This window comes from Chionomys nivalis, chromosome 4 (genome assembly GCF_950005125.1).
Source record: "Chionomys nivalis chromosome 4, mChiNiv1.1, whole genome shotgun sequence".
NCBI classification, from domain to species: Eukaryota; Metazoa; Chordata; class Mammalia; order Rodentia; family Cricetidae; genus Chionomys; species Chionomys nivalis.
In genome coordinates, this window is record NC_080089.1 from 97368571 (window position 1) to 97392584 (window position 24014).

A 24014-nucleotide genomic window follows, 5' to 3' on the forward strand; every position below is an offset into this window, starting at 1 on the left:
GTGTGCTATCACTGCCTGACCTATATGACTGAGAAGTGTGTGTTTTGTATTATGGTTTTCAAGCAAGCTTTATTTACTAAAGTACAAATGAAATGCCACTACACCTTTCCTGTAGGGTTTTCTTCTAGCCATTTCAGAATTTGAGGTTTCACATTTAGGTTTTTGATCCATTTGAAATTAGTTTTTATGCAGTGATAGATATAGTTGGTTTAGTATCATTTTTCTGCTTGTGGCCATCCAGTTTTCACAGCACCATTTGCTGAAGGTGTTTTCTTTTATCCAGCATATTTTTGTCATCTTTGCCAAATATTAAATAGCTGAAATTATGTATACTCCATGTTTGGATTTTAAATTTTGTTCCATTGGTCTACATGTCTGTGTTTGTAACAGTAACATAGATTTTATTACCATGACTCTGTGATATATCTTAAGATCTTGGCTGGTCATCTTTCTTTACTCAGAAAGATTTTGGCTATCTGGGGTCTTCTGTGGTTCCATATGAATTCTAAAACAGATTTTTTTTTCTATTTTTTGATGAATGAGATGGGAATTTTGATTGGAATTATATTGACTCTATAACTAGCTTTTGATAAAATGGTCATTTTCACAATATTAATTCTAAGAATCCATGAGCATGAGATATTTTATAGTATCTCTATCTCTTTCTTCAGAAGTTAAAATTTTCAATGTAGAGATCTTTTGCATCCTTGGTTAGTTTTATTCTGGATGTTTATTTTCTTTGATGCTATTGTGAATGGGAGCATATCCATGTTTTCCTTCCCAAGTGTTTGTTGTTTGGTGTATAGAAAACTCTTGATCTCTGTATCATGTCAAATTGCTGAATTTATTGTTTCTAGAAATTTTCTGGTAGCATTTTTTGGATCTTTAATGAATAGTAGCATATCCTCTGCAGATAGTAATCGTTTGTGCTCTTTCCCTGTTTGTATCACTTTAATTCCCTTCTCTTGCCTCTTTCAATAAGTACTTTGAGCACATTTGAAAAGAAGTAAAGATAGTAGTGATCTCAATCAAGTTCCTGAATTTTTCCCTTTTAGGATGAGAGAGGCAGGGAGGGGAAGGAGAGGGAGGGAGAGACAAAGACACGCTTTTATTATGTGAAGTATGTTCCCTCTGGCACTACATTTTCTAAAACTTTACCATGATGACATGTTCATTTTTGTCAGACATTTTCTGCATCTATTGAGATAATTATGTGATTTTTGTCTTTAAGTCCATTTATGTGGTTTGTTTCATTTATTAATTTGTATATGTTGGAACTTCCCTGCATTGCAGGGATTAAAATCAGTATGGTAATGTTTTATAATCTTTTTTTTTAATGTGTGTCTGTATTTTGTTTGCAGTTATTCAATTGAGCATTTTTTTACTCTATATTCATCAAGGATACTGACCTGTGGTTTTATTTTTGTTGGTGTGCCTTTTCCTGGTTTTGGTATTAGAGTGATACTGGCTTCTTAGAAGGAATCTGCATGCCCGCCTTCCCCGTTTAAGAAGGATTGGCTAAATTTTTGAAAGTCGGCTAGAATTCTACTGTGAATCCCTCTTGCCTTGACTTTTGTTAACTGGAAGGCCTTTTGTTACTATTTCAATCTCCTCATTTGCTATGAGTCTTTAGGTTGTTGACTTTTTGGGTTAATTTTGGAGGATTGGCTGAATCTAGAAATTCATCCATTTCTTTTACGTTTTCCAGGTTAATGGATCCTAAGTTTTTAATATTGTACCATATAAGAATTTAATTTCTTTGATGGTTGATCTGATGTTTTCCTGTTCATTTCTGGTTCTGTTTGCTTGGGTCCGCAAACAGAACCTTAGTTGAGCCTAAGGGCCTATCAGTCTTATTTATCTTCTTGAACAACCAGGTGTTAGATTTATTGATTCCTTTTGTTTTTCTCTTTGTTTCTGTTTCATAGATTTCTGCTCCATTTTTCTTGCTGTTGACTGGATTTGTATATGGATTACTCTTGTTTTTTCCAAAATTTTTAGTTGCATCATAAATCGCTTATTTGTGCTTTTTCTGATTTTTTTTGTTTTGTTTGTTTTTGTTTTCTGATTTTTTAATGTAGGTTCTTAAAGCTATACATTTGCCTTGTAGGACTGTATTCAGTATGGCCCAGAGATTTTTGTTGTGTTTTTGTTTTTATTTAGTTCATTTTTTATTTCTTTTTTGATTTCTTGTTTGACACATTCACTATTTAGTAATGAGTTATTTAATCTCCATGAATTTGTTTGTTTACTTGAGTTCTGTTTAATGTCAATTTTAAGCTTTATTGCATTGTAGTTAGAAAGGATACAAGGAGTGGTTTCGATCTTTATGATATTTTAATCATTTGCTTTGTATTCCATGGTGTGGTGTATTTTAGAGCTGGTATATTTAGAGCAGTTTATGTATGCTGTTGAGTAGAATGTGTATTCTTTGGTATTTGCATGGAATATTCTGTAGATATATGCAAAGTTCACTTGGTGTATGCTGTCTATTAATTCTAATGTTTCTCTATTTTATTGTCCAGATGACCTACCTATCTATTGGAGGAAGTGGGGTATTGAAATCATCTAATATTAGCTGATTGATTTTAATCTTTGCCTTTAAATCCAGCAGTACTTGTTTTATGAAATTGGGTACCCCAGAGTTTGGTACATATATGTTTAAATAGTAATATTTTTGTTAACTGTTCCCTGGAATAGAATGAATGAAGTGTCCATCTTTACCTTTTCTGATTAGATTTAGTTTGAAGTCTTATTCTATCTGATATTTGATCCTGACACCTGTTTGCTTTCTGGTCCCATTTGTAGTACTTTGGTCCGTTCCTTTATTCTAAGGAAATTCCTGTCTTTAAAGCAAAGATGTGTTTCTTGTGAATAGGTGGATTTTGTTTCTTGTTTCTTTCAGCCGGCCTCTGTCTTTTGATTCAAGAGTTGAGACCATTTATATTTAAAGTTATTGAAATGTGTGTGCAAATTTTGCTTATTATTTGTTGATTTTTGGTAGTGGTGTTTGTATTCTTTATAGTATTTACTGGAGTGTTTGGGGGTTTCTTGTTTTAAAGATTTATTTTATATATATATATACACACACACACACACACACACACACACAGACACACACAGTGTTCTGCCTGAATGTATGCTTGCAGGTCAGAAGAGGACACCAGATCTCATTACAAATGTTTGTGAGCCACCATGTGGTTGCTGGGAATTGAACTCAGAACCTCTGGAAGAGCATCCAGTGCCCTTAACCACTGAAGCATGTCTCCAGCCCCAGTGCTTTGTTTTTAATAATTACGCCTTTGTATTTCTTTTCACAGTCTCTCTGCTATACTCATTCCTCTCTTTATCCCGAAGTATTGCTTCTTGTATTGTCTTTAGATTTTGTTTCTCAAATATAAATTGATTTAGGCTATTTATATCTTGAAAAGTTTTTATCCTTCAATAATGACAGATAGTTTTACTAGGTCTGTTAGTTTAGACTGGCTTTCTTAGCCTTTTAGTTCTCGAAATGCCTTGTGCCACGTTCTCCTGGCTTTCAAATTTTTCATTGAGAATTCAGCTGTTATTCTGATGGATTTTTATTTATATATGACTTGCATTGTTTTTGTTTTGTTTCTCTTGTAGCTTTCAATCCACTTTATTATGTACCTTTTGTGTTTTACATAGGATTTTCTTTTTGGTAGTTATCTATTTCATGGTTCTCTATGGTTCTCTTTTTTTTTTTTTTTTGAGACAGGGTTTCTCTGTGGTTTTTGGAGCCTGTCCTGGAACTAGCTCTTGTAGACCAGGCTGGTCTCGAACTCACAGAGATCCACCTGTCTCTGCCTCCCGAGTGCTGGGATTAAAGGCGTGTGCCACCACCGCCCGGCCTCTCTATGGTTCTTTTAACTTTGTGGGGTGTCTTTAGTTTGAAACTGTTTTTTTTTTTGTTGTTGTTGTTGTTGCAATTCTTCTTTCTCATCTATTCCTATAATCAAAGGTTTGTTTTTTTCCTATGGCGTCTCATATTTCCTTTATGTCCCTTTTTTATGGTTTTAATTTTTTTCATATCCCTTGCTTATATGAGCTACATCCTACTTTTATTTTCAAGTCCTGATATTCTGTCTTCTTGATTTGTTCTACTTGTAAGACTTTCCCTTGAGTTTTCTAGTTAAGTTACAGGCATTCTTTTATTCCACTTGAGTATGTCTCTCTCCTTATTGAATTCCATTCTCAAGTGTTAGATTGTTGTAGTCATTTCCATCAGCCATATGTTTGTGTTTTCTTGGTCGCCGATCAGTTGTTCTTTCTCCTAAATTTCATTGAGCCTTTTCACTCTTTGAATTATTGTTTGAAGTTTATGATTGTTCTTTTAAATTGTGGGTCCTGGAGTTCATCTCAGAAATTCTCATTGACAAATATTTCTACAGGAATGGTAGGTTTTGGAGAGGAGATACTGGTTTGATTTTCATATTTTTGGTGTTTGGGGCATAAGGTTTGTTCGTGTGAACTTTTTAGTTTAGTCTGATATGGAGAGATCAAGTCAGAGCAGAAGAGAAAATGTGAATCAGGTTGGGCCTAGAGGTTGGAAATGACTTGGGTGGAATGAAGTGAGGTGGGCCGAGGGGATTTGTCTGATGTATTAGGATGTGCTTCCTAGTCTAACCTTGTGGTAGCCAGTAGATCTGACTGTGTAGAAATGGCATGTCAAGGTCTGTGGGTTGGAGAACAGGTAGGGAGGGTCCTGGGATGAAGGGGAGACCCAGCCAATCACCTTGCTAGCAGGGGGCGGGGTCCCCCGAGGATATTTTTTACTTATGAAGAAGATTGTGGGCGTGCTCCCAGCCGCCCCTTCTGTTTTTCTGTTCTCCGCTGGAACTTCGGTTCTGTGAGTCTTTCCCTAATTAAAGCTGAATATTTTATTATAATTTCCGTCTGCCGTTCATTTACGTCGCTACACTGGCAGAAGCCTGGAGATGATTTGTAGTGCAGTCAAGAAAGGTCAAGCTAGACTGGGGCAATGGAAATGGGACCTGGGCTAGATCTGTCTAGCTGTGAAGAAAACAGCGATGGGGAGGTAAGGAAAACTAGCCCTGTCAGAGGTCTCAGAAGTCTACATTTTTAACATTATAAATTTCATCTATTTTTTCAGAACCTTATGTGAATAATTTAGTACATTTCAGTTACCAAGGACTATTACCTTATCACTTGTTGGAAAACTACCCCCAAAAAAACACCTCTCCATTACTTAGCTCTTCATTTGAAACATAGACTTGCATATGTTATTTGCTTGTCGCTATTTCCTTATTTTTCTGTAAAATATCTGAGATGATATATCCTATTTCCATCCACTAGAGCAGTGTTTCTCAACCTTCCTAATGCTGTAACCCTTTAATACAGTTCTTCATGTTGCGGTGACCCCAGCCATAAAATTATTTTAGTTGCTACTTCATAACTGTAATTTTGTTATTGTAATGAATCATGATGTTAATATCTGATACGCAGAATGTCTGATACAAGACCCCTGTGAAAAGGTTGTTCAACCCCCAAAGAGGCCACAGTCCCCAGGTTGTTCAGCCCCCAAAGAGGCCACAGTCCACAGGTTGTTCAGCCCCCAAAGAGGCCACAGTCCACAGGTTGAACACTGCTGCACTGAATACAATTTCTTCCTGAGATCCAGTTCCATGTTCACTGCTACATCCACTGGCCTTAGAGCAGTCCCTACAAATCTATATGGCAGCTTTAAACTTCCTTTCCTTCTTAGCCGTATTTAGAAGTTTTTGTTACTGAAAGATATTTTTTAGAGATATAGTACTTATATAATTTTATAAATGGTTGGACTTAAGAATACTGTCTCTAAATAATAGGTAATAACCATTGGAGAATACAAGAGACATAAATATTAAAATAGATTTTTGCTTATTACTCAGCCTTTTGTTAAATGCATTTACAATATAAATAAATATTTAAGAAACTTTTATTGGGGGAGGAAAATGGGAGGCAGTGGCGGGGAGGAGGCAGAAATCTTTAATAAATAAATAAATAAATGAAAATTTTAAGAAAGAAACTTTATTGAAATTACATACTGTAGTATCAATCATAGATTAATAGTAGTGCTTGCATTTTTAATACGCCTTTAAGTATTTAGTCTTCGTCACTAAAAACATTTCCTCATGTTGAACTGTGTAAGATATTTTTAATCTGACCATTTTTGATAACTTTTAAAAACCAGGCATGGTAGCACATGACTGAAGGCTCAACAGTAGAAAAGTTGAGGTTGAACAATAATTCAAGGACAAGTTGAGCTTCACCCTGTCTGAAAAACTAAAAGGACATGAGTTGTATTGAATTAGATTGGTAATCTTTTCAGATTCTTTTTTCAGCAGTGAATTATGTGTGTTTTGAAAAAGTATTGAAATTTGTATTCATGTGAGTTTGTGTTGTTTCGCACCCCCGCCCCCAGGCTGTTTAGCAGACACGATCCACAAGCAGAGGAAGCATTAGCAAAGAGGAGAGGAAGGAACAGTCCAAATGGGAACCTCATTAGGATGCTTGTTCTTTTCTTTCTTGAAAGTGAGGTAAGAAGGATTTTAGTTTACTCTTCTTTCCTTCCATCTTTGGATTCATTGTAAGCGATTTCAGTCATGAAAACAAGTGTTTTTCTTGCAAAGTTACCTTTATGAATTGCTTCATACTTTGATTTTTATGAGTAATTCTGAATATACATGTAGGGTGTATCATCACTAAATAGAGACTAGTAAGTTTAAAGTTTTACACTGTTTCAGAATGCCAGTTCTACATTTTTAAGTTTTCCTTTTTTATGTTGAATTTCTCTTTTTACTTAGCGCTTACAACATATCTGTTTTTGAAGACAGTTTCATTTGTTACTGTAATGTCCTTTGATATTTTAATCTTTATTTCCTACTACTGGCATGATGTTGATTAAAGAATGAACTAATATTAAGGAAACCATGAATGAATGAACTATTTAGTTTAGAAATGAATGAAAATGGAATTGCAAAAGAAGTTAAGAAAATTAAAAGTCAAGGCAGACATGGTTGCACAAACTTCTAATCCAAAGTTAATGAGAGGAGGTGTTTAGGTAGATCACAAATTTAATAGCCTGAATACACTACAGTGTGAATTCAAGACCAGCCTGTGCGAGTTTGACTCTATCTTAGAATTTTTTAAAAAAATGCAAAGAGCCCTGGGTGAATTCAGCTCAGTGATGAGCCCCTTGTCTCATGTTTCAGACTCTATCTAGTTCAGTACCACGAAAGAGGAGGGAATAAGAAACTTTTTTAAATTGAGGCTTAATTGTACCTGGAATATAGAAACTGTCTGAGAAGAAGAGAAACCCAAATAATTTTATAAATATTCAAATTTGACAGCACTATAACTATTCTGTAAAAATGAAAAGGGAAAAAGACACCTATATAAAAACTAAGATGAAAAAAGTGCAAAGCAAATAAATAGAATGAGGGACACAGAAACAAAACAAAAAGTTGTGGGTGGATTTTTCTGTCCCGCTTGCCAGCTCCCAAATAACCACATGGAAATTTCTTATTAATTATGAAAATTTGCCCAATAGCTTAGGCTCATTTCTAACTAGTTCTTATAACTTAAATTGACCCATATCTTTTAATCTTTGTTCTTTTATGTGACTCTGTTTTCTGTAAATGGAGGTTTCTTTCCTGCTCACTAGTTCCCCAAATAAACACTTAGAGGCTTCTATTAATTATAATTACTTAGCCGAAGACTCAGGCTTATTATTAGCTAGCTCTTTTAAGTTAAATTTCTATTATTTTAAATTTAAATTTCTATTGTATATTTTACCACAAGGCTCCTGACTTGTTACCTCACATCTTGCTTCTTTGATGACTGCTGACATCTCCCTCGACTTCACCTTCTCTCTCCCTGTATTCAGTTTGACTTTCATGCTAGCTATGTTCTGCCCTGCCATAGGCAAAAATGGCTTCTTTATTAACCAGTGGTAATCAGACATATTCACAATATACAGAACGGCATTCCTCATCAATTAACTTTACTTTGTAAAGCTCATACTGTTTGCTCTGCATCCCTGGAGTCTCCAGGTGACTCCACCCTTCTTCTTCCCAGCATTATCTCCTGGACAACCATGTCAGCTCAGCAGTGGTGTTTGAGCAGTAGACATCCTAAAGAAATTTCTGGAATTGTCACACTAAGACTCCAACTATTATAATATGCTACTGAAGAAGTATCCATTCTACCTGTCACTGTGCTGTCTGGAGAGCCATAATATTGCCCAGAGGAATAACAAACTAATTTCTCAGAGAAGGCCTAAAATGTTGAAGAGGGAGGGAGGGAGGGAGGGAGGGAGGGAGGGAGGGAGGGAGGGAGGGAGGGAGGGAGGGAGGAAGGAAGGAAGGAAGGAAGGAAGGAAGGAAGGAAGGAAGGAAGGAAGGAAGGAAGGCAACCAAAAAAGTCAGTCTTTTTTGTGAAGTACAAGGATCCCATGTTAAAATAGAGAAGTTGAATATCGTGATTCTTCTTGCATCTCAAGCAAACATTGCTCAGGTTCTGGCAGAGCTAAATATTTGACTGAGGTAGGTGTTTATTCTTTTCCAAAGCTGTTGCAGGCCATTGGATGGTATGATATCAGATGAAACAATTAGCAGAGTACACATTGCTTGATCTAATTCAGACCAAAGTAAATCAATCTGTCCAAGAGGTATTTGTCATCAGGACTATATTGTGAGTACCCCAAGTAGAGTATTATTGCCATTCTCTGTGAGAACTTGGATTCCCTGTATGAGGCCAATTATTAAGCAGCCGTCAATTGTAGGAGATTATGCTGAAAGAATCAATAATGCAGATGAGTTACTAAAGAGTTCCCTGGGGGCGGGTAGGTCTTGGAAGTACCAAGCTACAGCTTATTCTGCTTACCTTAGTGAAGCTGTTTCTATCAGAAACACAGGAGCTGTACCAGTAGGTCCTAAGCTTGGTCACACAGAATTCTGATAATTCTGACCCTGAAAATAAGGGTTATATTTATTGTCACTTTCTTTCAACTAACCTGTGACAGCCAAAGTAGTCTCTGAGAAAATACTGATCTCACAGGGAAACACACCTCTTTAGGCCAATCCTCCTGGATGAGCTAACCTGCCACATTGTTTCCTTGGCCTCTGTGTGCCATAAACCTCCAAATGCTTTTGCAGAAAGGAGTCATGGCATCCGTTGCAAACATAAGCTCATTCATCATGAGAGCACTAATGCAGGTGGCAGCCCTGTTGGTACCGCCACTGGAACAGCCTTAGGTCATCCCCTCTCAAGGTGATTTTCTGGGAGTCTTTTAAATCTTGACCTGGTTCCCTCAGTAAATGGATCACAGATGTCCTATATGCAGACAGGAGCCCTGGATCTTTTTAGGGAGGAGGACTGGACAGTCTGGTAGGTGATGTTTCCTTCCATTAGGTATTGCCTGCAAGCTTTGCCCTTCACCTACTGCTGTGAACCAGTGGTTTGAATGGTGGATTTGAATTTTCCAGGGGGATAGGAAAGATACTTGGTGGATATGTGGCTCCTAAGTCAGTCTGGTTACCTGCAGAACAGGCTTGACAATTTATTCACCACCACAGGCACATCTATATGGAAACAAACGTTGCCAATAAAGCTATGCATCATGTGACAGATTTTTTTTTTTTTTTTCCGAGACAGGGTTTCTCTGTGGCTTTGGAGCCTGTCCTGGGACTAGCTCTGTAGACCAGGCTGGTCTCGAACTCACAGAGATCCGCCTGCCTCTGCCTCCCGAGTGCTGGGATTAAAGGCGTGCGCCACCACATCGCCCGGCTCATGTGACAGATTTTGCAGTACAACTTAATAAGAACAACTTTGGTATCATCCCAAGCACATTTTGGCCATGATACTTCACTGATGCATGTCTCTCTGCCTCTCAGGACCTTGGGCTCTGTCATGAAGATAGAACTTCTGAATAACTGAATAGGTGTCTGATTAAAATAATATTGATGTCTCCTATTTCAACTGCCTTTTCCCAATCAGTGTGATTTTTATAGGTCCTATAATATAGAAGATGGCAAAATAGGTTCCAGGTCTTCTTTATAACATAGAAGGGTATATTCTCAATGAAAATGAACTCCAGTTTCAAATTAAGGAATGTTATTTAAATACGTACACTGTTACAGCAAGTTACAAAAGTGTTTACACTGTTGCTAAAAGGAATGTAAAAGGGCATTTGGATTTTGGCTGAACTATATATTCAGAGTCAATTATACACCATCACTGAAGTATGGAGCTGTTAAAGTCTCTCAGTTCATCTTTCAGCTCAGTTATAGCATTTTAAAAGACAAACTGATCCAGTCACCTTGTAATCAGTGCAAACCAAGATCACTTAACTGGAAAAAATTATATTGCCACGTAAAACCTTAACTAATACTGCAGTACTCAGCCACGTACTTAGTGATCCTATGCTGACATTAGCGTTTGCTCTGATGGGCAGGTTAGCTTCCTGTGAACATTTATCACCACTGTTTTAGTCACTTTTGGCCTCTGTTGTTCTTTGTCTTCACATATGGCCTTCTGTATAATATACCAATGGTTAGCTTTTTCTCCTCTCTCCTTTGAGTGTAGTTTGATACTCTGTAACTTAAAGATCATTTCAAAAGCAGGGGGGAAAAGTAACAAATACTAAAGCAAAGAAAAGTGTTGCTTGGGAGTGGGGGTATTTCTGTCATTTATTATCCCAGAAAATATAAATGGACTAACATGATCTATTAAAAAGCATTGTCCCACCAGGCTGTCGTGGCACACACCTTTAATCCCAGCACTTGGGAAGGAGAGGCAGGCAGATCTCAATCAGTTCGAGGCCAACTTGAACTACAAAGTTCAAAGACAGCCAGAACTGTTACACAGAGATACCCTGTCTTGAAAAAGTAAAAACAAACAAACAAAAAAGCATTGTTCTTTGAAGTTTCAATAAAGAAAATTAAAACAGCTGCTTACTATTTAAAAACATAGAATAGCACAGAAGAAAGTTTACAAACAATGGACTATATAACAAGTTAAATTAGAGTTAAAGACCAATAACATTAAAGGAAACAAAAAGACATGGCTTCTATTTTTAAAAGTTATTATCTGCTGAATATAGTATCCCTTCTCTACAGCAATATACATGTACTTAGTCAGCATAAGAATAAATTTAGTCATCTTGGGTTTTTAAAGTGATAATCTGTGTACCATTATACATTTTGAAGTATACAATTCAGTGTCGTTAAGTATGTATCATATTGCTGTGCTGTCATCACTACCAAGAGTTTTAAAACATCAAGAACTATTTTAAAATCTTTTCTAACTAGGCCGGGCGGTGGTGGCGCATGCCTTTAATCCCAGCACTCGGGAGGCAGAGGCAGGCGGATCTCTGTGAGTTCGAGACCAGCCTGGTCTACAAGAGCTAGTTCCAGGACAGGCTGCAAAACCACAGAGAAACCCTGTCTCGGAAAAAAAAAAAATCTTTCCTAACTAAAACTGTACCTACTCAACAAGCATTTTTTTCCTTAGTAAAGTTTTAATGGTGATAGCTTTAATGCTTTTGTTTTCCTGTTTCTCTTTTTATCTTTGACACCAAGTTGTATACCTTTTCTTCTTGTCTCTTTAGGGATTATATTAGTGATGATCTAGGAATAATTTCCTTAAGATGGGTGACTGGAAAATTTAAAGATGTCCTATTACGATCCACCCCCCCCCCCCCGTGAAAATGATAATTAGTATTAACTCCTCTGGCTTTGATAATTCATTGAGAATGGGGGTGTGTCCACCAACCCTCACATGCATGTTTTTTCTAGTGTATTTCTGGAGCCAATGTGTAATGTTTTAAATGCAGTAGAAATAAAGTAAAAAATTAAAGTAAAAGAAGAGAGAACAGTATACACAGATCATCCAGATTTACAAAGAGATTAGGTACTGAGGAGAAACACACACAGTTTAAATGTTAGCTCAGTCTAGACAGCAGTAGGTAACCAGTAAATCTGGAAAGATGTTCCGCTACTGATGTAGAAACAAGTACAAGCATATATAACAAATAGCAGTTACGGGGTGGAAATATAGCTTAGTAGAAATCTTGCCTGATATGCACAATGCCCTGGGTTCAATTCCCAGCACTGAAATATTTGCCCTTTGTGTGTGCTTTTCTACTTGGCTTCAGTTTTTAAACTTTTCTCTTGGTGAACTAAATTAATTTAGGAATTCAAAATGAGTTGTGATGTGTAGTTTACAAAATATAATCACAAATGTTGGCTACCTGGATATCACTTACCCTAAAAGTGGAATACCTTTATACAAGGATGGGAAGGTATTATTATTATCATTAGTATTAGTATCTGTACCAATGCCAGCATCCTTGCGTATCTGCATGAAGAGCTTCTGTTAGAGTGTAATATTTCTTAAGGTTTAATGATTAGATGTGGACATCGTTTTCAAAGAAAATTATCAAAATAGTCATGACAACAGAAAATTGTGAGATGAGAGGTGCATTGAGTCGAACACAAATGAGAATAGGAAAGAGGAAAGTGAGAATAACTTAATTATTTTTACTTCAACTAAGATGTGCCAATATTTCAAATGGAATTCTGGGAGAAAAATTAATTTCCTTCTTTTAAAAGAAAAACAGGCCTGGGGAGATAGTAAATTACCTTCCATTTAAGCATGAGCAGAGGAGAATCTTTATGGGCTCAGGAACCAGTTAGCCTGGCCTATACAGTGATGAAAAGAGGCCGTTTCTAGCAAGGTAGATGGGGAGGTCTAGCACCTCAAGTCCTATGACCTCCACAAGTAGACCGTGTGTGTGTGTGTGTGTGTGTGTGTGGTGTATAAATTTTTGTTTTGAATCGTTCTTAGAACTGTTTATACCTATCCATTTTAATTGTGAAAAAGTGATTTAACTCACAATATTATTAGTAGTTATTTTATTAAATGTTCCTTGGTCACATTCAATTTGTTAATTTTAGTTACATGAACATGCAGCCTACTTGGTGGACAGTTTGTGGGAGAGCTCTCAAGAACTGTTGAAAGACTGGGAATGTATGACAGAGTTGCTCTTAGAAGAACCTGTTCAAGGAGAGGAAGGTACAGTATTTTGACAAGTCTATTTTCATTTTTTTTCCATTGATAAATGTAACATCTGTGTTATATGCCATGTGTCTTTTTAAATAGAACAACTTAATTCCTACAATGGTAAGGATTTCTGATTTTTACCTTTTCTTATGAACACAACTATACAATGCACAAGGTTTTTCCATAGACCATGTGTTGTATAATATTCAAATCTCATATTTGCTGGCTTCAGATGCAAAATATGCTTACTGTTTAAATTTTTTTAAGGTAAATCCTTTTTGTTGTATTTTCCTCTGAGTCTGGATAAGGGGTTTGAAACCAAAAACGCTCCTCCCTTCCTTTTATTTATTTATTTATTTATTTTTATTTATTTATCATACATAAACATATATATTTTAGTGATTCTTTACTGCAGCATTTTTGTGGTATCAAACACTTAAAATATTTGATTAGATTATAAGCACATGGAGTAAATTGCATTTTTTTCAATTACTTAATGTGTTAAACTATCTATATATGAACTGTGTGTGGTAGAACACGTCTTTAATCCCAGCACTCAGGAAGCAGAGGCAAGCAGATCTCTGAATTCAAGGCTAGTCTACAGAGCAAGTTTCAGGAAACCCTGTGTACCCCACCCCCAAAAAAAGGAACAAGAAACTATATGTGTATTTTGACCAGAGATACATTAAAATGTGTTGTTAAACCAGGTGGTGGTGGCACACACCTTTAATCTCAGCACTCGAGAAGCAGAGGCAGGCAGATTTCTGTGAGTTTGAGGCCAGCTTAGTCTACAGAGAAAGTTCCAGAACAAGCTCCAGAACTACACAGAGAAATCCTGTCTCAAAAACCAAAATAGATAGATAGATGGGTAGATGGGTGGATAGATGGGTAGGTCAGTGTTGTTAGATTTTTAAATGTATGACATCTTTAATTTATTGAAAATCAAAATTTTTAAAATTTGAAATTATGTAGAGGAAAATATGGTAAAATTTTAGCATTGCCTTACTCAAAAGTAAGGACTTAAAAAAACTAGATGTTAAAGACAAGAGTGCTTACTTTATATGCTTTGGTTTTTTGTTTGTTTGTTTGTTTGTTTGTTTGTTTGGCTAATGATAGCCACTTATTACTAAAATGGACAGAAATACTAAAATTACAGTCCATCTTAATTATTAAGTAATAATGTTTGCAGTTTTTATTAATCATTGTGTCAATTTAAGATATGATTATGAAACCATTTATACTCACGTTTTGTTCATTACAGCAATGTCTGACCGTCAAGAGAGTGCTCTTATAGAGCTAATGGTTTGTACAATTCGCCAAGCTGCTGAGGCACATCCTCCAGTGGGAAGGGGCACCGGCAAGAGAGTAAGTTTTCAGTCACTAAAAATTCTATAGCAAACTTATAAATGTAATCAAACTGTCTGTCTTGATACTTTATTTATTGGTGTTTGTATCCCTAAACATGGGATTTTTTTACAAATGATACATGCATACCATGGTGCTTCCTCTTTGTGTCTTAAGTGCTTGACCCAAGTTCTAGAAGTATCTTTCCCTCATATTTCTCTGCTTCTACTATAGTATTTTAGCAGTATAATTAAAAGCATGGAGTGGGGGTGGTGCTGGAGAGATGGCTCAGTGATTAAGAGTACTGGCAACTCTTCCAGAGAATCGAAGTTTGATTCCTAATTCCCACTGCTTACAACTGTCTTTAAGTCTGTAAGTCTCTCTAGTCCCCAGAAATCTGATGCCTTCTGACCTTTTTAGGCACCAGGCATGCACCTGCTGCCCTGAAATACTTGCAGGCAAAACACCTATGCACATAAAATAATATTAATATTTATTTTATTTTTTGACACGGGATCTATCTATTATGTAGCTCTTGGTTCCTGGAACTCACTGTATAGACTTGGTTGGCCTCAACTCTCAGAGATCTTCCAACCTCTTCCTTCTTTTAATCTCTCTGCTGGGATTAAAGGCATGCACCACCATTCCTGGCCAATAATTTTTTTTTTAAGTACATGAGGACTCAAGAGGCAAATTGCATCATTTGTAACTTCTTCTACAAACAGCTGTATAATCTTTGAATAGATTAATATTTATGTATCTGTAGTTTGCTTATCAGTAATAAATGGCTAATAATTAGCAACTATTTAATAAATTTTGTATACATCAGTGAAGAACTGTTTTTCTCTTTATGTAGAAGACACAAGCTTATATGAAGAACAAGTAGGACAGTTCCTTATAATCTCCTTGGCTTATTCCCATGTGATAGAAAGTCTTATGTTAAACCTTTGCTATTAGCTTGGTGTTTTATGAAATTCTGAGACCTTCAGCACTTTTCCATCACTAATTGATCAATTTCTGGATTACCTTGTAAGCGGAGAATGTTCATTCATTTCCCAGCCACCTAAATCCAAATATCACACAGAAACTATATTAATTAAAACACTGCAAGTTGACACCTCAGGTGTATTTCTAGCTAACACTTATATCTTAAATTAACCCATTTCTATTTTATTTTACCACAAAACTTGTGATTTGTTACCTGTTGCTTCTTGGGCATCTACATGGTGTCTACCTCCTTCGACACCTACATGGTCTCTCCTTGGCCCCGCCTACTCTCTATATCTCTGTTCATATTTCCTGCATGGCTTTACTCTGCTTAAGCCATTGGCCAAAGCAGCTTTATTCAGTGGCCAATAAAAGCAACACATATACAGAAAGACATTCAACATCATTTCCCCTTTTCTGTCCAATTAAAAAGGAAGCTTTTAACTTTTTTTTTTTTTTTTTTTTTTTTTTTTTGGATTTTTCGAGACAGGGTTTCTCCGTAGCTTTTTGGTTCCTGTCCTGGAACTAGCTCTTGTAGACCAGGCTGGCCTCGAACTCACAGAGATCCACCTGCCTCTGCCTCCCGAGTGCTGGGATTAAAGGCGTGCGCCACCACCACCCGGCAGGAAGCTTTTAACTTTAACAAAGTAAAATTACATATAACAAAACAGGTATCAAGCAAGAATTACAGTTACAGTAATTCTTTATGAGTCTAAAGCTTCATACCATTTATATTTTATCATAACTAAAGAAAACTATAATTTAACTATTCTTCAACTCCATCAAAGACCCCCAGAAGGATATAATGTTACCTAAGTAAACAGGAAGTACATTGTAAGTAATTTCCAAAGTTCTAGAATTGATAGAGACATCTTGCTGCCTGCGCAGTCACCCATAATTCTTTTGTAACATTGGGGCATCCATCTTCAGCCTACAGACCCATAATAATCTAGCAGACTTTTCAGTGAAACAGAAAATTTGAAGAGCTGCTCTGCCTTGTTCTGGCAAAGTTTATCCGTTGCTTTCTTCTGTGTCCTACAGAATGTCTGGCAGTTTCTTCTGTGAATCGGGAATCCCAAAGGACCATCCTGTCCTTTGGAAAGTTCAGCAGTCACTTTTCTGTGGGTCCTGCATGTTCAGTTCATACAGCAAGTCATCAAAAAGTCCAGGCAAGAGCCGTTTCTTGCCCAAATGGCTAGCCTTGTCACATTGAAGGCAAATTCCATAATGCGTTTTTTCAGTGTTCATTAACATCTTTGAAGTAATTGATGTTGCCAGAAGCAAACATTTCTCACTGTCAAGAAAAGTCTAAGTTCTTAAACATTTTAAATGCCATATTCTGTAGGTCTTTGAAAGGGTTGAAGATTAGCGATCCATTATATATCTCTTGTACATTTAGAAAATCTAACTAACATGACTACAAGTTTGACTTTTATAAATGACTATCAATCTGTAATTTTAATTATGCATTACATTTTTAAATGAGCTGCACAAACATAATACCTTAAACAGGAGAAATACATATACATAATGTTACAAAATCGACCTTAAATTTATGTCAATAGATCAAAGTCCATAAAAATATTCATTTCTGGGCTGGAGAGATGGCTCAGAGGTTAATAGCACTGCCTGCTCTTCCGGAGGTCCTGAGTTCAATTCCCAGCAACCACATGGTGGCTCACAACCATTTGTAATGAGATCTGGTGCCCTCTTCTGGCCTGCAGGCATGGAATATATTCATTTTTATATCATATCCCTCTTTAAATAAAAACAAACATTTATAAACAATAATTTTGGTAATTTGAGCGTAGATTTTTTCTAAACTGCTTCCAGCTGTTTCTTGGGTGAAATATTTTTAGGATTCACAGAGATAGTTCATCAGGGTCTTGTTCCATCCAACCACATTAGCCTGAAATGGAGCCACAAGTTCTCATTTTCTGTGTAAACAAAAACAGAACCTCTTTACCAAAGCAATATATCCTTATACCCAAATTTAAAGTCAAGATACCTTTATGTTGGTTTAACTTAGCACACCCCAGAATCAAATGTCTCTTTGCAGTCAAAAAATTCAAAGAAAACACAATAATATACGTAATCCAGACTTTCTGTCTATATTTTATTTTTCTTTACTCCTTTAATCTGTAGCTGCCTATACTCGTTTATATTACTTTACTGTCTCTTTAAATATTTTTTTAAACTATTTCTTTTCAGAACTATCTATACTCTTTTTCTTCTCTCTTCCAAGCCTGTGTACATTTTTTTGAACGCTCACACTGTGTCATATTTAGAGGTGTTTTATATCTGAATCTGTCCTATTGCGTATTTTTAATCCTTTTCTGACAAAGAGTATTTAAAATTGTAAGTAGTGTGGTCACAGCGACCCTGGATGCTGCCTCTGCCTCTCTCAGCCTTTCAGTATGGTGAAAATACCTTTATTGCCAGCTCTGGTACCTCCTATTGGAGCTACACTCACCACCTCAACTCTGGGAAGGAACATGTGGCACATATTTATCTGAGTAAAAGCTAAATCTGTCATGCAGCTCATTGCATGGCCTGGGAATATCTCTGTGTATGGCAGAGGGAATTGCCATTCTCTCCTGTCTTTGCAGGCCTAGCAGACTGATCCAGCAGTTCCCCTGACAGAGATTGCTGAGCTGCTTATATACTCTTAGCTACTTTCCTCCTAACTCTGGGTAGGTGTACAAGGTTCCAGACCAGAAGTAGGTGGCAGGCCATGCATGTTAGATCCAGTTGTTTGGGTGCCATTTACAAGTGGAGACTGCTCATTCCATTTTCTGGCCACCCAAAATCACACAGAAACTAATTACAGTACTCCTTGTCCTATTAGCTCAGGCTTCTCATTAACTAACTCTTAAATTAACCTATTTCCATTACTCTGTGTATTTCCTCGAGGCAATAAAGAGGTTCCGGGTGCTTCTTCTTCGGCAGCTACATGGCATCTCTCTGACTCGTTCTACTTTCTCTATATATCTCTTCCAGCCTGGCTACATTCTGCTGTGCTATATGGCAAGACAGCTTCTTTATTAGCCAATGGTAATAAAACACATTGATAGCGTACATAAGGGAATCTCACATCATTACCTTATGTTAGAGGATCTGGCAGACCCATATGGATCAGATGTGTTATGTGTATGGGATGATTCATAGTGCTGATTATTTCTTGTAACTGAATACATAATAAAGTCAATTCTGTATCATCTGGTATAAATTCAGCAGCTTCAATATGTAAAACAACTATTCTGCATAAGACAAATCTCTGCCTTTCTTAAGAGAGTCTTTAAAATCCACTAGTACCATCAGAAAAGCATATAGTTCTGACGTTTGGACAGAATCATAAGGCTTAGATCCACTTTTTAAAATTTTTCTTATTTGTAACCTGTCTTCCCTGATTTACTTAACATCACTGTAGAATGTAGGTGCACCAGTTTTTGGTGACTCCCTTTATAATGTAAGGAAGGATCCAATTAGTTCTCTTTATAAGTTAAATTCTATTTCTTTGGGAGTATTTGTTGTTATTCTTTTCCAAAAAATTACTACAAGCTCTTTGCCAGGATTTACATTCTACCTATAATTTGTGAATTTCATCAGTATTTTAAAAGCACTACAATTTTGCCTGGGTCTATTACTGCTAATTGATAAAGTCTCAATTTTCCTTTTAGAACTAACTCAGAGACCCTTTCCACATAAGTTTTTAATTTTTTACTCGGTTTATGTAGTGAAAAGATCCATTCTAAGATGATATCTTCCTTCTGCATTAAAATTCCTATAGGAGAATGTTTGGAGGGTAATATGACCAGAATGCAGTTAAGATATTGACCCACACAACCCATGTGTGCATTCTGTAATTTCTCTTCACCAAATCCAATTCACTCTCAGCTTCAGCTGATCATTCCCTGGGTCTCTTTAATTCCTTGTCACCGTCTAAAATTTTGAGCAGATTACTCAATTCATCAGGTTTTATCCCAGTAGTGGGTCACATATAGAAAATGTCTCCTAGCAATCTTTAAAAGTCATTATGAGTCTGCAGTCAGTCTCTCCTAATTTGTACCTTTTGGGATCTAATTTTTTGTGAACCTTTTTTATACCCTAAATAATTAATAGAATCTCCTCTTTGTATTTTCTGAGGAGAAATTTGTAATCCCCAACAAGGCAAATTTTTCTTTACTTTTTCAAACATTCTTTCTAAAGTATCCACATTTGAATCAGCTAGTAAGATGTCATTCATGTAATGGTAAACTACAGATTCAGGAAATTGCTTGTGTATCATTTCCAGTGACTGCTCTACAAAATATTGGCACAGGGTAGGGCTATTTGATATTCCTTGTAAGCCGGGTGGTGGTGGCGCACGCCTTTAATCCCAGCACTTGGGAGGCAGAGGCAGGCGGATCTCTGTGAGTTCGAGACCAGCCTGGTCTACAAGAGCTAGTTCCAGGACAGGCTCCAAAAACCACAGAGAAACCGTCTCGAAAAACCAGAAAAAAAAAAAATTCCTTGTAGGAGAACCTTCTATACCTTATAGGCTTATAATTATTTAAAATACTCAAATTTTTTGTCTTTTTCTTGTAAAGGTATAGTGAAGAAACAGTCTTTTAAATAAATAAATATAGGAGGCCACCCTTTAGGCAGTAGAGAAGGCAGAGGAATGCCAGACTGTAGAAAGCCCATTGAATGAATCACCTTATTAACAGCACTTAGATCTGTTACCATTCTCCATTTTCCAGATTTCTTTTAACAACAAAATACAGTAGAATTCCAAGGGCTGGTTGATCCTTCAATATGCTGAGCAGTTAGTTGTTCCTGTACCAGCTGTTCTAAAGCCTGTGGTTTCTCTGTTGTTAAAGGCCATTGCTTAACCCATACAGGTTTGTCCACCATTTTAAAGGTAGGGTTGTTTGGGCCTTTGTAAGATAATCAGCTCTTGTGCCCTGTTCTTGTACAACCTGAATGGTCAGTCACTGTTTTTTATAACATCTTGTAATATTTTTCCCAGATGTGTACATTAATTTATGATTTGTTTCTGAGATTGGAGAAATGTTAATTTGAGTATTCCATTGCTGTAATCAGTCATATCCCACAAATTCATTGCTATTTAATTTAATTTTCCTCTCTGACTTTCTGGCCCTATACCTTCGACCCATTCATGCTCTGTTTTATGTGAGATAATGTTTCAATCCCTAAAAGCTGAACATTTACCTCCTGAAGAGGCCAATTTGAATGCCAAGATTCTGATGAAATTATTGTCACATCTGCACCTGTGTCTACCAGACTGTCAATGACAGTATCATTTGTTCATATTTTTAATTTTGGTCTTTGTTCATTCATCAAGTTTGCCAAAATATTTGCTTTATGGTTTTTCCTTAATTTTTTTTTGTTCTCTATTCTATAGCTCTTTTATTATCCAAAGTAGTATGATTCCTTACAATAGGCATTAGGTTCTTTAAATGTTCTGGGAAGGAGTTTCCTCCATGATGACAGGAATGACTGACCAGATTCTTATGGAGCCCTCAAGAAGTTTCCCAATGGCTAAGGGGTACTTTGAATGCCCCCTGTTGATCTACATTTTAGTCCAGTGTCTTCCTTTGCTATACCTTCTGCATAATCCAGAAGGGAGAAGTAGTCTTTTTGGATTATGCTTGCTTAGAAAAAACATTGTTTTTAGGATACTGCCCCTTTTAAGATGATCTTGGTTGCCAAAATTGAAACACTCAATCCTCCAGAAATCACCTCTCCTATGAAAACATCATCATGGTCATGAGATTCAATATTGATTGTACCTTGGATCCATTCCTCCAAGAGCACTGATCTTGCCTTAAATGGTCTAATTTTGCTTTTGCATTGAAAATTGGCATTTTCAAAACCAGAAATTGGATTATTATTTGTCTAGCTTCTGAATTTGGTATCAGTCTATTTATTTCTGATGTCAGTTTTTGTAAGAAATTAATGAAGGTTTCTTTTGGGCCCTATATGAGTTTAGTAAATGACTCAATCTTCTTTCCTACTTCTTCAGTTCTGTCCCATGCATTCAAAGCTGCTGCATGCCATAAAGCCAGGATGGGGCTATCATATAGGGATTGCCTTTCTATAGTAGCGTAATCTTCTTTTCCAACAAGTTGATCTTGGGAGATTTCCATATTTCTAGCTCCATTCTGCTGTTAATAGTCTTAGCCTCTTCTTTCAACTAGGTCCTCCACTGTAATTGTGGACAAGGCTCCGAGACTGCTGTAACCAAGTCTCTCTAGTCTTTAGGAATAATCCTATTACAAGTTGACCATGAGTTTAGTATGTTTCACAGATGGTGAATACGTGCTATATGAGACTGTCGCTTCCTGGAATCTCCTTAGAACTAACATTGTCACAGGATTCCTTTCAACTCTTACAGAGTCTTGGGGATACCTATCATTTTGCAGTTTCTGTAAGGTTATTAGAAATATTAAGGTTGGTTGCCTTATATTCCTCTCTCCACCCATCCCTATCCCTACCTGTCTCCACCTCTCTCTAGTGCTGGCTTTAAGGCCTTGTCCTCCCAAAATACTGGGATTAAAGGTTATCAGCCACTACTGCCTGGACTCTAGTGGCTTAGCCGTGCACTCTGATCTTCAGGCAGTCTTTATTTGTTAAAGCACAAACAAAATGTCACTACAGAAAATAGGAATTGCATGTAAAATTATACTAAAGTATTATTGGTTAATGTTGGAAATACTATTTTTAAGTCACCATCTGTTAAAAGGACCTATCATGAATGAAACCATAAATGATTTGTTTTAAAATTATACAGGAAAATAAATTAGTATCCTCATAGAAACCTGATTAATATTCAACTTTTTAGAGATTGTGAAATTTTGTTATAAAAGTCTTTTTAAACTGTATTTTGCTCCAATTTTGACAAATAATTCAATTTTAGGGCTAATTTCTAGTCCTTTCACAAATGTTGCCCCTTTTTTGTACTTCCTTACTTTCTATCAGAATAAATTGGCCCAGATATAAAAGTAATTCCAAAATTTATACACTTAATACTAGAAGCCTTCATTCTTTCAAAGTTTATGTGGGCCTAAGATTCACTCATGATTTAGTTGCTATTTGGCTTAGAACCTCTTAGGGTTGACTACATCTTTATCTTCAAACTTGACTGGGATGGTTTAAAACATAGCCACATGAATCATTTTTCACATGTGGCAGGCAAGGTGTGGACTGATATTAGCTAGGTAAGAGATCTTAAAGGTTCTCTGTCTACATGCCCACTCTGTAGGAATGTTTGAGTGTGTCCTTTATCAGAAGAATTAATTGAACATAAAGTGAATGCTGCTGTATTTTTAATGCTTTAGTCTTCAAAAAGTCATGAAATCATTCTGGAGATATAGTTAGATTCAGTAGCATCCTGTTAATCACACAAATTATCTTTACTCATTGTGGGAAAATGACCTACCAAGGGTATAACTAGCAGGGAATGGGGACCTTAAAGGAATTAAACTGAACTTTGGGTTTCATTCTGTTACACAAGAACCAACCATTTTTTTTCTCATGAGCCATGGTTCCTTAATAGTAGCTGACAAGAATCAGAATCTTGGTGCTGTTTGATTATGGTTATTTTTCTATAATGTCTTCTAGGCATGTGTACTAGACACAGATAAGAAATACATATTTATATAAGTATAATTATTCATTCATTATTGCTCTGATTTAAGTTTATCCTAACACTTAATTTTTTTATATTCCTCTTAAATTTCTTGGTTATGTCATGCACCAATTCTTCATCATTTTATATTTAACATTTTCAATTTTTTTAATTGCCAAGTGACACTTTTTTTCATTTCTTTTTATTTCTAGGTGCTAACAGCCAAAGAAAGGAAAACTCAAATTGATGACAGAAACAAATTAACTGAGCATTTTATCATTACACTTCCTATGTTACTATCAAAGGTATACGCCATTTTCAGTGTTGTGATAATACACCCCTGAGTTTACTCTCTTGCACTATTACTGTAGTTACTCTTTTTTCTTTGCTACTTCCTCTAGTATTCTGCAGATGCAGAGAAGGTAGCAAACTTGCTACAAATTCCGCAGTATTTTGATCTAGAAATCTACAGCACGGGTAGGATGGAAAAGGTAAGACATTCTGAAATTCTGCTACTAAAGTAGTTTTAGTAACTGAATTTTATATTTTCATCTAATCATAAGGTTATTTGATGAATGATGATTTTTAATTTTCGTTATTAATCTAAATATCACAGCTTTCCTTTTGTTCCTCCTCAGCACCTGGATGCTTTATTAAAACAGATTAAGTTTGTTGTAGAGAAACATGTAGAATCAGATGTTCTAGAAGCCTGCAGTAAAACCTACAGCATTTTATGCAGTGAAGAGTATACCATCCAGAATAGAGTTGATATCGCTCGGAGCCAGCTGATTGATGAATTTGTAGATCGATTCAATCATTCTGTGGAAGATCTGTTGCAAGAGGTTCGTTATAATGTTGATGGTTCATGTACTAATTTTGGTTAATAATTATTCAGAATACATGAATATGTGAGTCAGTCGTATTTTTAATAAATCTAAAGTTTTCCACCCTTTTCAGAATTTGG

General features: G+C 36.2%; 1 protein-coding gene across 1 annotated transcript in view; it reads left to right on the forward strand.

The window, feature by feature from the left end:
- Stag1 (STAG1 cohesin complex component) overlaps nucleotides 1-24014 on the forward strand; it is a 327633-nt gene that overhangs the window by 240642 nt on the left and 62977 nt on the right. Inside the window, exons 14-19 of the mRNA XM_057766709.1 lie at nucleotides 6446-6560; nucleotides 12981-13098; nucleotides 14348-14451; nucleotides 23263-23355; nucleotides 23452-23541; nucleotides 23689-23892. Coding sequence (XP_057622692.1) covers nucleotides 6446-6560; nucleotides 12981-13098; nucleotides 14348-14451; nucleotides 23263-23355; nucleotides 23452-23541; nucleotides 23689-23892 — 724 coding nt within the window. The remainder of the gene's footprint in view (nucleotides 1-6445; nucleotides 6561-12980; nucleotides 13099-14347; nucleotides 14452-23262; nucleotides 23356-23451; nucleotides 23542-23688; nucleotides 23893-24014) is intronic.